Below are 16,340 nucleotides of genomic sequence, written 5' to 3' on the forward strand. Positions count from 1 at the left end.
TCCATTTTTCGTAGGCTCCAGTCCATGTGTTCCCTCTAGCCAGTTACTTGCTCAACCAATCAAAAATCCGAAGAAAAAAAACTCAGAAAGAACAGTCGTTTATATATCCAGGCACAGAAAGAAAAATATTGTTGATTGTCTTGATTGTTTGGAAGCGGACGCGGTAGGTAATTTCATTAACATGTAATTTCATCTATGCAACATTTTAAAGAGAGATGAATAAACAGCCCCCACGAACGCCGGCTATTATTAACGGCAACTTTGATTGCTTGAGCAAAATCAGCAGGTTGCTGGTCAACAGCTAAACTAGGATTGAATATTTCCCACATACATAACGTTTTATTCAGCGGCGACTGGTGAGCTGTAAATCGGTGGGGCGCAAGACTTTCTTTTAAACTAATCATTGATCTCAACCTGTTTTCATTAGTAATTTTCTTTTATAATCAAGTGTGTCAACGATCGGATTAATAAAATGGCAAGTAGCCTAAAATGCAGCGTCTTCATACCGTGTTAAGGGGGATTAAATAATGAATTCAATTTATCCATTAAAAATCTGTTTTAATCACCAAGTATTCTACACTTAACAAACAAGACACACCAGTCTGTTATCTATCGTGTTATCTTTCAGAATAACCCAGTAAAAACAAGACCTGCACTTCAATATTGTTTACAGTCTACGCCTTGCAGATATTTGACATGAATAGGCCTACAAGTGCGGAGAAAGAAGTGCATGTATCCGCAAACAATGTTGATTAAAAATGTGCACAATTTCGTACTGCAAATGAAAATAAATGTAGACTATAAGGCCTAGGCTACTCGCTAAAACTGCCTATTTGGGGAGAGCTGGCTATATATGATAGTATTGAGTAGCCTATTTTGTGGATTAATTGTATACTCAAGGAAAATCAGGGAAAGATTCCGCCACTGCTTAGTGATTAAAACGGATTTTTCTAAATCGCGTTTATCATTTAATCTCCCTAAAACAATGCAAATAAGCGGTGTCTCTTTCCAATCGATTAGTCAGATGTTTGCATGCTTGTTAATCACTGAAAAATAATTAGAACAGTTTGAGATCAATGATTAGTTTAAAGGAAAGTTTTGCGCCTCACCAGTTTAAGAAAGATGGATAAAGGAGGAAGAAAGTGAGGACAAGAGGATGACCGATTATTTTCGTGGGTAAAAAAAATTCTCAGCATTAATGACACTCAATAAACTTAAAATATATTATGTAAAAGCTTGCATCAATAGTATACATTCCTTTTAAAACATTGTTTTCCTTAATTACAATTATGTGCACAATACATTAAAGATACAACTATTTTGAGCTGAGACATTCATTGGTTTGTACCTTTTTTCGCCCACCTCCCAAATCCCAATTTAAACCCTGAGCGTAACCATACGTCACAAGCACGCATGGTATCTCAAATACATACGTAGCGTTCTCTGTCCTTGGTGAGCTTGTGAGTTCATTCTTCCAAGAACAACTAGCAAGAACGTTCTCCCCAAGAACACAAGTCCGTTCTTTGCATTCTTGGTATTGAGAAACACCCCCCCCCCCCTCTCTCTCTCTCTCTCGGCCTCTCTCTTGCTCGCTCACTCTCTCTCTCAGGACTAAAGAGAGAAGATGTTCTTAATCAGTGTGTGAAGGAAGATTCATTGTTGTCATCATCGGAGGAGGAGGAGAAACTCACCCCTACCCCCTCTAAGCCGGGGGTGAAAGTTAATCTGACGCCATTTGAACTGGAGGGGCTGTGGAATCTGTTGGGGAAGCTGGAGTCACTCCCCTCCCACAAGAAGTGTGTTCCAGCTGGAATCCATAATGCTCCTGCCCTGCTGCACGACATAAGGGTAACCACCGCATGACCTTGAGTAGGGCTAACATGCTATTTCTAACAAAGGCTCAGACACAACAGCGCTCTTGGGAAAACGCAAGCATAGAGACGACTGTGCTCTAGGGATAAAGACGCCAGCATAATCAAAATGAAAGTACATTTTGAACAAGAAATGAACAAAAAGACAGTCTTTTGTGTTTGTTCGGTGTGGTGTGTGCAAGACCCCAGCACGAACTGTTCACAAGCAGTTAGCTAAAAGCCCACCAGTTCACAGACTTCCCCCAGTTTGCAATTGGTCCATCTAAATATCACGTGGTTGTTTGCATCACAGTTGAGTTCTTCTCATCACTGTACTGTCCTGTTGTAGCATAGTCTTGGACTATGACTGGAATACTTTCGAAATGGATACTTTTGAACGAAGAGTTGCTGAACTCGTGCAAAGATAATGTCATCTTTTTGATGAATCTCGCAGACGTTTTAAAGATGACAAAATGTTCTGAAACTTGAAATAGCCCAAATTTCCAAGAAGTTGGATGTCAATGATCCTGAATTGTGAAAAGCAATGTGGAACAATCTGTGTGACAAGTTTGCACACCTAGCGACATGGAGTGATGTAAAACAAAGAATAGTTTTTATAGAGTATACTGACAACGATGTTCAGCGATATGTTAGCCGGTGGTTTTTTTTTTTTCAAAAAGTTATCACAGTTATCCGTTGTTTGGAGTATACTGCCTACTTAACTCGGGCAAAGACACGACTGCATGCTAGGGCTAACACAGGCACAAATGTAGCTGAGCACTAGGGCTAATGCAGGCACTACTGCATGCTAGGGCTAACACAGGCACAAATGTAGCTGAGCACTAGGGCTAATGCAGGCACTACTGCATGCTAGGGCTAACACAGGCACAAATGTAGCTGAGCACTAGGGCTAATGCAGGCACTACTGCATGCTAGGGCTAACACTGCAACTACCATATGCTACCATTAACAATGATAACTAGGGGTGGGCGATATGACAAAAATATCATATCACAATGTTTTTCAGGCATGATCACGATCACAATTCTTTTTCATGTTGGTATTTAAGTTAATGAACAGTGCAATCAAACTAATATCCCTATTTAAGAAAATATTGCCCTTCAAGGAAACGAAACCTAAAAGAAAAAGAATAAGAGACCATTTGGGCCAAAGTACCAGATTTTAATAAAGTGCAATTCTGTAAAGTATTAACATTCAACAATGCTTTCTCTTGAGATGATTAAAAAGGTTTGTCGTGTTGCAGAAAATTGGTGGGGTGCAAAACTTTCTTTTAAACCAATCATTGATCTCAAACTGTTTTAATTAATTTTCAGTGATTAACAAGCATGCAAACGATCTGACTAATCAATTGGAAAGGGACACACAGCTTCCTCGCATTGTGTTAGGGAGATTAAATGATAAATGCGATTAGGAAAAATCTGTTTTAATCACTAAGCAGTGGCGGAAACTTCCCCTAATTTTCCTTTAGTATCAATACAATTAATCTGTAAAATAGGCTACTCAATACTATCATATATAGCCTACATTTATTTTCATTTGCAGTACAAAATTGTGAACATTTTTAATCAACATTATTTTCGGATACATGCACTTCTTTCTCCGCATTCGTATTCATGGCAAATGTGTGCAATGCGTAGATTTGAATTGAATCTTGAAGTGCAGGTTTTGTTTTTGCTGGTTATTCTGAAAGCTAACACGGTAGATAACAGATCTTGTTTGTTAAGTGTAGACTACTTGGTGTTTAAAATGGATTTTTAACAGAAAAATTTAATTTATGATTTTATCCTCCTAACACAGTGTGAAGACGCTGTGTGTTAGGCTACTTGCCATTTGATTAGTCCGATCGTTGGCACACTTGATAATAAAGGAAAATTAATGAAAACAGGTTGAGATCAATGATTAGTTTAAAGGAAAGTTTTGCGTGAACATTTTCTATGCAAACTTTGCAAATAACGGTGTTTTGCGCCCAAACTAGTTCCATATCACAGACGTCAAATTTGTTTTAGGGACCAACTCCTCCGTGGTGTCAGCCATGCCACTATGTTGTCAAATAAAAAAGGGAGAGGAAAATAAATCCAAGGCGCTACATACTGTTTGCTATTATTGGTTTATTGGTGTGTCTGTTAGGGGAGGCGCAACAGGGACTAGTGTAATTTTAGGTTTGGCTGAGAAAACGTTGGATGAGCGTTGTCAGTGCAACTGATAGAATGTGCAGTTTAACTGTAGCCTGATACTCCTGATCTCTCTGGAAAGGCAGATCGTGGAGACATTTTAATCGTTCACGATCTAATATCGTCATATCGCCCACCCCTTTAACCACACCCAATGGCTAACAGAACCATGTGCTAGAGCTCATACAACTGCAATGCCCTGACCCTTCTGACTGGCATAAAGGCCTTTATGGTCATTAAACCAAAGTTATCAGTGTGGATATGAAATCCACACCCCCCCCCCAGTTTATTTGCCTCTATAAGCTATCACCACTTGTAAATGGGCTGACTGTGTGATCTGCTCAGACCCTGTTGCTGGAACATGCCACTGACGACCCCAAACTGGCCTACACTGGGATACCCATAGTCAGGTGGCCAAAAAGGGTGAGTCTACCTACCCCACGTGCTTGCACACTTGCACACTCATACATTCAATGTTCTTAAATGCTTAGACATTTGCGGACACCCAATACACTAAACATACCTACATGCTAACACACTCAACAGATTTACACACTCAGGCACGTGCATACCCTGCACACTTGCATTCTTACACACTGACTCACAGGTGCTTTTTTAGTAGGCATCCAATTTTTCACCACACTTTGCATTACTCTGAAGAGGTTTTCATTTCTAATATTTTACTTTAAATGAGACTCCTTTCTTTCTCACCCCACCCTGCCCCTAGCCCTCATGGTACCAACCCCTACCACCACCCCTCCTGCTGCAGCGGCCCAGGCTGTCCAGCCTGCCCCATCCCCAGCCCTCCCGACGTCCTGTCAAACCCCCGTCCTCCATTTCGGCTCTGCGAAGGAGAAGGGTGCGCTGTAAGCGCTGCGAGGCCTGTTTGCGCACTGAGTGTGGCGACTGCAACTACTGCCGCGATATGAAGAAGTTCGGTGGGCCAGGCCGGCTCAAACAGACCTGTGTACTGAGACAGTGCCTCGCTGTGAGTACCTGCAGGGTTGTGTGTGTGTGTACAGTGAGGAATGGCACAGTTAAAGGTTAAATATACTGTGGTGGTACATGACTTCTGTGTGTGTGCGCATGCAGCCGGGGCTACCTCTCTCAGCAGTGTGTGCTGTTTGTGGTGAGGGGAATCAGGATGCTGATGAAACTCCCCTTACCCTGATGGAGTGTTCCAACTGCGCCCAGATCACTCACCCTGACTGCCTAAAGGTAAACACCTGTACATATACTAACACCTACACACCTGTTTATATACTAACACCTGCACACCTGTACGTACAGTGGGCTCCATAATGTTTGGAACAAGACGTCTTGTTTTCATTTGGCTCTGTACTCTGCAATTTTAGATTTGTAATAAAACAATTGTTTAAATTGCACATTCTCAGCTTTCATTTAAGGGTATTTGTATGCATCAATTTTTATAAATAGTCCCACAATTTCAGGGCATCATAATGTTTTGGACAATGGCATCATTGGTCTTTCTGATTAGTCCGATTTGTTCAGTTGCTTCCTTAATGCAGGTATAAGAGAGCTTTCAGTATATAGCCTTGGCTCTAGGCTTGGAGTCTGTTATTGGTGTTTATCAACATGAGGACCAAAGTTGTCCCAAAAAAAAGTCAAGGAAGCCATTATTAGACTGAGAAATAAGAAAGAAAAAAAACAGTTGGAGACATGTGCCAAAACTTAGGCTTGAAATCAACTGTTTGGAACATCATTAAGAAGATAGAGAACACTGATGAGCTTGGTAATTCCAAAGAGCCTGGTAAGCCAATGATGACCTCTATAGTTAATGACTGAAGAATTCTTACCATAATCAGGGATGTGATTTTGCTGGAATTTCCGACCTGAAAATGTGACCCACGTGAATCATGCAGATCCGTAAAAAAAATATTTTTTTGTGGGGGAGGGGTAGTGTATGAGCTGCCCGAGTGAAATAGAGAGGATTTGAGGGCATCTATAGGCTGAAGTGCGTGAAGATTTTTTTTCCTTTCCAAGTATCCACACGGATGTTTGTTTGCATTCAGCTCGAGCTCAACATATTCCATTTCCAATTCCACACTTGCGTACAGTAGCTGTGTCGTTCTGCGCTCGCGCTTCCCGCCTCTGCTCTAGTCTTCTGCCTTGCGCAAAGCGGATAGTCAGACAAATAGTCAAACAAACTGAAGATGGGCTCAATACTGGAGCCGGAGAATTGCTGGTGTTGAGGATATTGATATCCAAGCCAATTTAGCGTACAGATACCCTCCCAAATCCGGTAAGTAGGTGTTTATCCATTTACCTGTTTGTAATCTGAATATAGTTTGTGTGCAATTTAGCTATTATTTCCAAGTGCACGCGGTAGCTAATCAGATGGCTAGATAAATATAGCTAGCCATAGCTTACCAGTGTTTAACTGCCCAGGCTAGCTAAAATAACAAATCATAAAATTTTTCCCGACCGCGAAGAGTGCCTTACTTGTTTACATTTTGAACGGATGTGGCTCCTGGGTAAATCTATCATTGTTTCCATCGCAGCACTTTCGACACAAGCAATGTTGGAAGCGCTATCCTAAAATTTCTTCTTACCGTGGAAAGTGCCTGACCCGCAAGCGTAGACGCGTTAACTCGGTGACACAATTACATCAAGAAATACTATCTTTGAAAAAAAGCGCTATATTGTGTAACTGAATTTAGATCAAACCTACCATGCACAAAAATATAAAAACGCTCGTCAATCTGTTTATAATGCCATCATAGCGCGGAGTGTTTAGAACCATAGCTGTGAGTGCCAGATGCAAGTTCCAGAAGAGGCGTGTGCAGGCTGTAATGAAGCTTGCTGCAAAGGCTAAAGAGGCATAAAAAATTGAAGCCTTCTTTTGACTTATAAATAGTTGCATGTTGCACATTTAAACCTTGAAGTTTGTTTTTTTTTTTCTTCAAATAAGTTCTTGTCATGGTTCATACTTTACCATCCATATGCTGTAGTAGAGCCGCCACCAGTTTGATCCTACCTGTATTTAAGGACCGATTCTGGATCAGCACTATGGAGCAAACTTGTGGCCCTAGTAAATTTCTGGAAAAGGTATGAAATGTCACTGTGCTTGTGTGTGTGTGCGGTGGGAGGGGGGGGCTGCCGTGCCGTGCCGTGCCATGCTCTGCGCTCTGTACATTTTCATGCTTTTTTGTCCTTTGCCAATCACATGCCTGCATAATAAAGAAAAAACCCCAAACAGCTGTCCAACAGATCAGAAACACTCTTCAGGAGGCAGGTGTAGATGTGCAGTGTTTCCCACACAATTAATTTATTTGGGCGGCCTGCCCAAATAAACTAAGATTAAGACTGCAAAGTTATCACCATTATTTGGATTAATATCAGCATTCACCCAGCTAAAGTTAGCTTAGATAGCTAATGAAAACGTTAACTTTTCACTTTTGACAGAGATGAGTGTTGAAAAATTATTTTAAAAAGAAGGCTAGTGGAGGAGGGAGAACCTGCACCACAGATAGGTTGCCATTACGTTACTGTTAAAGCAACAATTACGGTAAACAGTGTTGGGTCACAGCTGTTGCCTTTTTAGCTGCATTGTGGTATTGGGGTTCAACACCCAGCTATCTAGTGCTGGAACAGAGGTGTTAGTGCTGACATCTGGAGTGACTAGAATAGAGTCGATAGTGGTAGAAGTGCCAGTTGGATTATATTTTATCCAAAGCGCTTTACAATTGATGCCTCTCATTCGCCAGAGCAGTTAGGGGTTAGGGGTTAGGTGTCTTGCTCAAGGACATTTCGACATGCCGAGGGCGGGGTTTGAACCGGCAACCCTCCGACTGCCAGACAATCGGTCTTACCTCCTGAGCTATGTCGCCCCAGGCTGTGCCTTCAGTATAGCTTTCTGCCCTACTGGAATTGGCACCCCATCCCAGATGATCTCACCCTCGTAGCATGGGCCGACTACTGACAGGGACCCCACCCTGACCGTCACCCAGGGACCTGGCACTGTTGGCCGCACCCAACCAGGTACATGTGGTGTGAGCAGGTCACCTATCACAGCTGCCACCTCCATGCTGATTTGGCACCATGCCAGTTCTATACTATTTCAAGCAAATGCTGGAGCAAAAATAGAAATGGCATTCGCTGTGGACCCAGTGGCTCCCCACCAACCTGCAATATCAGATCCCTGTTTCCTAATTACGTCTACTCTATAACAAAGGTAGCCTAACCGAACAATTTTATGTGATACACTTTAATGATTAAATGAGAGTGTCTGATTGATACAGCTACTAGGGTGAGCAGAGGGTCTCCTTCAAAGAACAGTCAAAATTTTGGTCCACTATACAATTTAGGGCATGTGCCAGGCATCTCTGGAGGGCTGCATCGCTTACAGTTCAGGCCAAAAGTTTACATACACCTAGGCTGAAGACATTGAAACAAAATTTTTCACAACTCAACACATTTCATGTTACCATAACTTTCCTGTGTTAAGTCAATTAGGATATCTACATTATTTCCATGAGATGCCATTTCAAAATAATAGCTAAGATACAGATTTATTTCAGGTTTTGTGTACTATATCAGATTTTCAGTGGGTCAAAAGTTTACATACACTTTGTTAGTATTTGGCGGCGTTGCCTTTTAAACCCTTGGACCCGAAATGGTTTTTGGCTGTTTTTCACTGTCTTTATTTTTTACAGTTTTTTACATGATAATTAAGAAGAAGCCCCAAGCATTACATACCTGTTTTATCAGACGTCTCTTGGCAACCCAAATTGTACTTTGAGTTAGATAATCAGAAATAGCAGTTCAAAGCAAAACATTTTTCATTTATGTTTTATGAAAAAAATGTTTTTTGGAGTATATTTCCAGAAGTACATGTCTCACCACAATTAAAACATCCTGCAATGTAAGTCCAGGTTGTATGTAGTACCCACAGCAAATATCATGTCAGTTGAACCTACCATTGCTTTTCAATGTGGCATTATGTATATGAAGAGCCTGGCGCCTGAGCCTTGCACCAGAAAGGACACTAGACCTAAAAATGTTGATGGAAATGTTTTTATTCCAAAAGCACAATTGAAATACTATATATATATATATAGTATATATATATATATATATATATATATATATATACACGCTCACCGGCCACTTTATTAGGTACACCTGTTCAGCTGCACATTAATGCAAATATCTAATCAGCCAATCACGTGGCAGCAAGGCAATGCATTTAGGCATATAGACATGATCAAGACGATCTGCTGAAGTTCAAACCAAGCATCAGAATGGGGAACAAAGATGATTTCAGTGACTTTGAACGTGGCATGGTTGTTGGTGCCAGACGGGCTGGTTTGAGTATTTCAGAAACTGCTGATCTACTGGGATTTTCACGCACAACCATCTTTAGGGTTTACAGAGAATGGTCCGAAAAAGAGAAAATATCCAGTGAGCGACAGTTCTCTGGGCGCAAATGCCTTGTTGATGGCAGAGGTCAGAAGAGAATGGCCAGACTGGTTCGAGCTGATAGAAAGGCAACAGTAACTCAAATAACCACTCGTTACAACCGAGGTATGCAGAAGAGCATCTCTGAATGCACAAGACGTCAAATGTTGAAGCAAATGGGCTACAGCAGCAGAAGACAACCAGGTACTAGCAAGGTGTACAAAATAAAGTGGCCGGTGAGTGTGTGTGTGTATATATATATATATATATATAAGGGCTGTCAATCGATTAAAATATTTAATCTCGATTAATCGCATGATTGTCCATAGTTGATCACGATTAATCACAAATTAATTGCACATTTTTTATCTGTTCAAAATGTAGCTACCTTAAAGGGATATTTTTCAAGTGTTTAATACTCTTATCAACATAGGAGTGGACAAATATGGTTGGTTTATGCAAATTTATGTTTATTTATTATTGGAAATCAATGAACAACCCAAAGCAATGACAAATATTGTCCAGAAACCCTCAAAGGTACTGCATTTAGCATAACAAAATATGCTCAAATCGTAACATGGCAAACTCAAGCCCAACAGGCAACATCAGATGGGCATATTGACCTGCTAAATTTAACATTATTTAGTAATACGAGTACTCACACAATGTAGTGTGTCCAACTTTACGCTTATAAACGTTCACTAAAACATCCCGTTTTTTTAAGCATTAACACAAAACGATACACCTCAATGCATCGCAACGTAATTATGTCCAACCTCACATGGGGAAAATAAAGGCTCACAAAAACATCCCCTTCTACTATGTGGGATCAAAACAGGATGATCCAAAATAAAACAAACAATAAATAAAGTGAGCAGTAAACAGTGGAAAGGGAGTATAATACAGAACTAGGACTCAAACTAGGATATTGCAGTTAGGCTATACTTCCATTTATTTGCACCGAGCCAGTTGCTTAAACAGACAAGCCTGTTTACATTGTCGGACGACAGGACAGGTCCCTTCTGCTGAACAATATGCCCATGCGCTGTTTTACTCAGGAAAACATGGATTCCCACAGAAAACGCTGCTTTATTTTATTGTTGAGTATATAAAATGAGTAAATCAAGTGAAAACGCGAAACCAGTTAGGCTGCAGTAGTACTGAAATGTAAATATGCTATCACTGTCAGGTGTTTCATTATATCATTTGCAGCATTTATTTCTGAGCAAAATAACATTTTCTAGCTAAGCTGGCTAGTGAAAAAAGTTGCTGATGGATATCGTAACTTTTAAATTTCACATATTGCTATAATGAATGGGAAACATAAACAATACTAACGCATATCACATAATCACACACCCAAATAAAAATGCATGAAATACATTTAAATGACTGAATAATAAAAAAATTATGCACATTTGTTTTGTTTTAGCCTAAAGACAACTGCCAAGTGTCACAGACAACCACCATGTTACTCCTTTGTGACGTCACCAATCCGAAATTCAGAGCTCAGAAATGATGCTCAAATTTCCGACCTATAATTCCGAGTTCTACGACCGTTCAGTTGCTTTTTTCACAAGTCGGACCTCGGTTTTTACTAGTTCCAAGTTGTCTTGAACGCAGCATAAGGGTCGGACAAACGTTCATCATAACAGAACATGCGTTATCATGTTAACTATATATATATATAACTAATGCCCAAGAACTAAATGCCATAAATAAAAATAAATAAACATTTATTTTTATTTATGGTATAACAAATTTTCTTTGTTTTTGAACACTAGTAAACTACAAAGAAAACAAAAATATCACTTTATTTTTACATTATTATTACTATATTATTTTAACTGCTGTTGGAGTTACGGGGGAGGGGGGGGCAGGTAGCAGGTGGAGTTGATGGCAGAGCTGAGGGGATTGGAGGCGGGGCAGTGCATTGATGTGCTGATAGCAGTTCCCTGAGAAAAAAAGGTGTCAGACACATATTACAATCCATTGCTCAGCTTAGCAGAGAATGTACATTTAAGAGCGCCTCAGAGAACATTTAGAAAACATTTATTATTTATACAACAAAAAAAAACGAAATATCAACTCGCCATCCCTGCTACCTGTGTGCTGCGATTGAGTACCGTATTATTTATTTAGACATTGGCAGACTACAGCGTAAATTGCATCTTTTATTTATATTCAATATTAGTAATTGTAGCAAGAAACTGCAGCTGTAAACAAAGTTTGTTACATTATGGTAGCAACCGAACACTGCAGACTTTATATATATATTTACCGTCATTGTTTTATTATACGAGCGTGTTTTCACAAGTTTGCAGAGAAACGCAAATACTATCAATAAAAATGGTTTAGAAAATTCTCAGCACAATGACGGATTCAAAGACTAGAAGAACTCACCCAATATTGTCTTCAAATGGATCCATGCCAAAGAAAAGTAATTATTCATCCTCGGTTCATTACATTAAATTACATTACATTACAGGCATTTGGCAGACACTCTTATCCAGAGCGATGTCCAACAAAGTGTATAACCATACCCAGGAATAAGTGTGTCGAAAACCCTAGAGAGAAGTACCGTTCCAAGTGCAGGGAACAACCGCATAGTTCACCTTGGACCCTGTAGGTTAATCTAACACAAACAAGAACAGCAACAATGCAGTCTATGCAAAAAATACAAGCAGTAGTTAAGACACGAGTGCATTAACTAAGTCAACTAAGAAACAGCTTCCTAGTTACAACCCTAAGCTTACAGTCAATTACAGGGAGGTAGGGAGGGATGGGGAGTGGTGCAGCCCGGAAGAGGTGAGTCTTCAGTTGTCTCTTGAAGGTGGTCAGGGTCTCAGCTGTTCTGACCTCCAAGGGAAGGTCATTCCAGAACAGACAGGAGACGTGATCAGGAAGCGCAAGTGCGGGGAGGTGCCAGGAGTCCTGAGGTAGCGGAACGGAGGGGTCTGGCTGGCATGTAGGGTTTGAAGATCTTGTGGAGGTATGCTGGGGCTGATCCCTTGACTGCCTGGTATGCTAGGACCAATGTTTTAAATTTGATGCGAGCCATAACAGGCAACCAGTGGAGGGTAGTGAGCAAGGGAGTGACGTGGGAGTGTCTGGGGAGGTTGAAGATCAGACGAGCTGCAGCATTCTGAATGAGTTGCAGGGGTCTGATGGCAGATGCTGGTAGTCCACCCAGAAGAGAGTTGCAGTAGTCCAGGCGGGATAGTACCATTGCTTGGACCAGGAGCTGGGTTGAGAAGGTGGTGAGAAAGGGGTGGGTTCTCCGGATGTTGTACAGGAAAAAATCTGCACGCCCGGCTTACCGCTGCGATGTTCTTAGAGAGGGACAACCTGTTGTCCATCACCACTCCGAGATTCTTGGCACAGGGTGATGTCACTAAGGTGTCCCCTAGGGAAATCAAGGAGAGGAGAGGTTAGAGCAGGAATGAAGATTAGCTCCGTCTTACCCGGGTTGAGCTTCAGGTGGTGATTGTCCATCCAGCTCTGGATGTCCCTCAGGCAAGCGAGGATGCGGGCAGGGACCTGTGTGTCCGATGGGGAGAAGGAGAGAAAGAGTTGTATGTCGTTGGCATAACAATGATAGGAAAAGCCGTGGCCAGAGATTACAGGGCCAAGGGATCTGGTGTATAAGGAGAAAAGAAGGGGACCAAGGACTGAGCCCTGATGAACTCCCGTGGCGAGGGGACGGGGCGGCGATACTCTACCAGCCCAGGCAGCCTGGAAGGAACGATCAGAGAGGTAGGACTCAGTCCAGTCAAGGGCTGTGCCACAGATCCCTGTTGCTGTCAAGGAGGACAGGAGGATGGAGTGCTCCACAGTGTCAAAAGCAGCGGAGAGGTCTAGCAGAATCAGGACAGAGGAGAGGGAGGATGTTCGTGCAGCATGCAGTGACTCGCTGACTGAGAGGAGTGCAGTCTCTGTCGAGTGGCCAGGCTTGAAGCCGGACTGGTGGGGGTCAAGCAGGTTATTCAGAGAGAAGAAAGCAGAGAGTTGGTTAGATGCAGCTCGTTTAAGCGTTTTGGATAGAAAAGGAAGGAGAGATACCGGGCAGTAGTTCTGGATGACTGAGGGGTCTAGTGTGGGCTTCTTCAGCAGCGGGGTCATGTGGGCCCTCTTAAAGGATGAGGGGAAACATCCAGAAGACAGGGAGGAGTTCACAAGGGAGTTGACAAATGGGAGGATGTTTGGTGTGATTGCCTGGAGGAGAGATGAGGGGATAGGGTCGAGAGTGCAGGTGGTAGGGCGGTGGGAGAGCAGGAGCTGGGAAACTTCAGAGTCTGAGGAGAGAGAATGTGGAGAAACGGGGCAGAGGGGGCGGAGGGCGCAGAGGGGGCAAAGGAGCTGCGGATGTCTGCAATCTTCTCATCAAAGAATACTGCGAAGTCATCTGCAGTGAAGGAAGACTGGGGTGGGGGAGTATGCTGAGGAGAGAGGAGAAAATAGAGAACAGTTGACGAGAGTTAACCGTGCAGGGGGGTAACCGTGAGATTGGAGCTGGAGCAGTTCCTCAGGAAGATCTGATCTTGGAGGTTGCCTGCCTTGTGGGTTGGGGGAGAGTGTTGTAGGGAGAGGTCGAAGGAGTGGAGTAGTGGTAGGAAGGCAGCAGACTGGGAGGCCTCTAGGTGGATGTTAAAATCTCCCAGGAGGATCAGCGGGGTGCCGTCCTCAGGGAAGGAGCTGAGCAGGGTGTCTAGCTCATCCAGGAAACTTCCCAGGGGCCCCGGGGGACGATAAACAACAACAATATAGAGGTTAGTAGGGTAGGTGATAGAGACAGGATGGTATTCAAAAGTGGATATAGACAAGTCAGGGAGGAGGAGAACAGAGAATTTCCAAGTGGGGGAGATCAATAAACCAGTACCACCACCACGGCCAGATAGCCGGGGGGTGTGGGAGAAGGAGTAGGAGGATGAGAGGGCAGCAGGAGTAGCAGAGTTGTCTGAAGAAATAGGAGGGAGGCATAGGCGGAAATTAAGTCAGCCTTGCGCGTAGCAGACTGGCAGTTCCATAGCCCCCCTGTGACCGTGAAGTTCTCACAGGGGGTCAGCGGGGGGTAGCAGAGGTTGGAGAGGTTCCGTTGTCGAGGGGGACCGCGTCGCTGGAAGCGCCTTCTGAGGGGGAGAGAGCAGACTGGAATGGGGAGCTGACACATAAACTAGGAGGGAGTGCCACTAACATCGCTCCGAGTGCACCTAATTAACAATTGAAAACCTGAATCAAATAACGCGCTGATTACACAAGTTTCACAGTCAGTAATAATACAGTAATCGCAATCACTAAGCCAAAGTAGCCAATCTATCAATTCTAAGCATCAAAAAGCGCCAGATAGTAACCTAACACAGTGAACAGTTAACTCACGGAAACCACAGGGAAAAGTTTAAATCTAACGCAGTACGTAATTCGCAAATGAAAGCAGATACTTAGCCAACTCTAGCGGGATGGATTTCAGCAGCTCTACGCACCTGGACGAATTATACACTTACCGTGTACTGTGGTTCTGCAAAAAAAATTCCACTCTTTTTTGCAGAACCTTAATCTTACTCACTGTGTGTAATAATAGCTTCAAAAGCTTTTTTAGCTCCATGTGTCTCTTCAAACGCATCTTTGGAACTAGAGATGTTAACAATTAATTGACTACCAATTAATTGCTAATAAGAATTTAATCGATAAGATTTCAAATTAAACAATTAACTGAACAATCTGCGGTCTTGTTTTAATTGTATCAACGGGAGTTTTTGTGTGAAATGTAATAATGATTTAAGGTCTCCCCTCCACGCGAGGGCCCCAAATTATTGAAGAGGCCGCAAAGTTTAGCCTACACAAGACACAAAAATGAAGCAGGCAAAACGTAGTCCATTGTGGGAATATTTCACACTGAAAAACGACAATGATGCCCATTGCAGTACCTTTGGTGCTGTTTTGGAGTATAACGACTCAACCACTTCGTTAGTGTACCACCTAAACAGCGTACATCCAACTGTGCTACCAGGGCCAAGTGGATCGCAACCTACCATCACCTCAGTGTTGGCAAAGAGGGTATGTGACGATAGATGAGCGGAGGGTATTACTCAGAGGATCTGCAACATGGTTGACAAGGACATGATACCAATAAGCACCGTTGACGGCAAGGGATTTCGAGAGCTAATAAACTTCCTCGAGCCAGGGTATCGTATCCCTTCTAGAAGTACCATAACTACCTGCGTTGAAGCACGCTACAACGAGACGAAAGCCGAGCTAGAAACACAGCTAGCAATGACAAATGTAGCTTTCACAACCGATTGTTGGACTGCACTAACTACAAAAAGCTACATCACAGTCACTTGCCACTACATTGAGCAGGCTTAGCAGGTGAAGTCGGCGGTCCTGCTCACAAAGAGCATGTCCGTGAGACATACAGCCGATAATTTAGTTGAGAAACTGAACCAGGCCGTGGATTCATGGGGACTCACCGGACGAGTAATAGCCTGTGTTCACGACAACTCGCGGAACATTGTCTCAGCGAACAACACGAGTCAGTTGGCACTCAGTTCCATGCTTCGCACATACTTTACAACTGGCCGTCAACAACGGATTCGCTGCCTACCTGAACCGGGTCATTGCAGCAGCTGGCAGGTTGGTAAAACACTTCAACCACAGCACCCCAGCCACCAAAGCGCTGGAAGTAAAGCAACAACAAATGCAGCTTCCCATTTCAAGAGGGATTATGTTAATGCTGCTAGCGCGTAGCGGAGCAATGGTTTCGCTTGCAACAGACGAGACAGAGCGCAATTCTTTTCCCGTTAAAATAGCCTACACGCCTTCATATTCTATTTTGTTATGCTACAAGAATGCCTGTTTCTCAAATGTTATAATAAGTCTT

At 42.7% G+C, this 16,340-nt stretch overlaps 1 protein-coding gene across 5 annotated transcripts in view; it reads left to right on the forward strand.

Moving 5' to 3' along the window:
* kdm2ab (lysine (K)-specific demethylase 2Ab) overlaps nt 1-16,340 on the forward strand; it is an 87,589-nt gene that overhangs the window by 51,539 nt on the left and 19,710 nt on the right. For all 5 annotated transcript variants that reach the window (XM_064344034.1, XM_064344037.1, XM_064344033.1 and 2 more), the window contains 4 exons: nt 1,610-1,848; nt 4,388-4,465; nt 4,770-5,030; nt 5,135-5,260. In XM_064344034.1, coding sequence (XP_064200104.1) covers nt 1,610-1,848; nt 4,388-4,465; nt 4,770-5,030; nt 5,135-5,260 — 704 coding nt within the window. The remainder of the gene's footprint in view (nt 1-1,609; nt 1,849-4,387; nt 4,466-4,769; nt 5,031-5,134; nt 5,261-16,340) is intronic.

Source organism: Anguilla rostrata, chromosome 7, assembly GCF_018555375.3.
Source record: "Anguilla rostrata isolate EN2019 chromosome 7, ASM1855537v3, whole genome shotgun sequence".
In the NCBI taxonomy this organism is placed as follows: domain Eukaryota; kingdom Metazoa; phylum Chordata; class Actinopteri; order Anguilliformes; family Anguillidae; genus Anguilla; species Anguilla rostrata.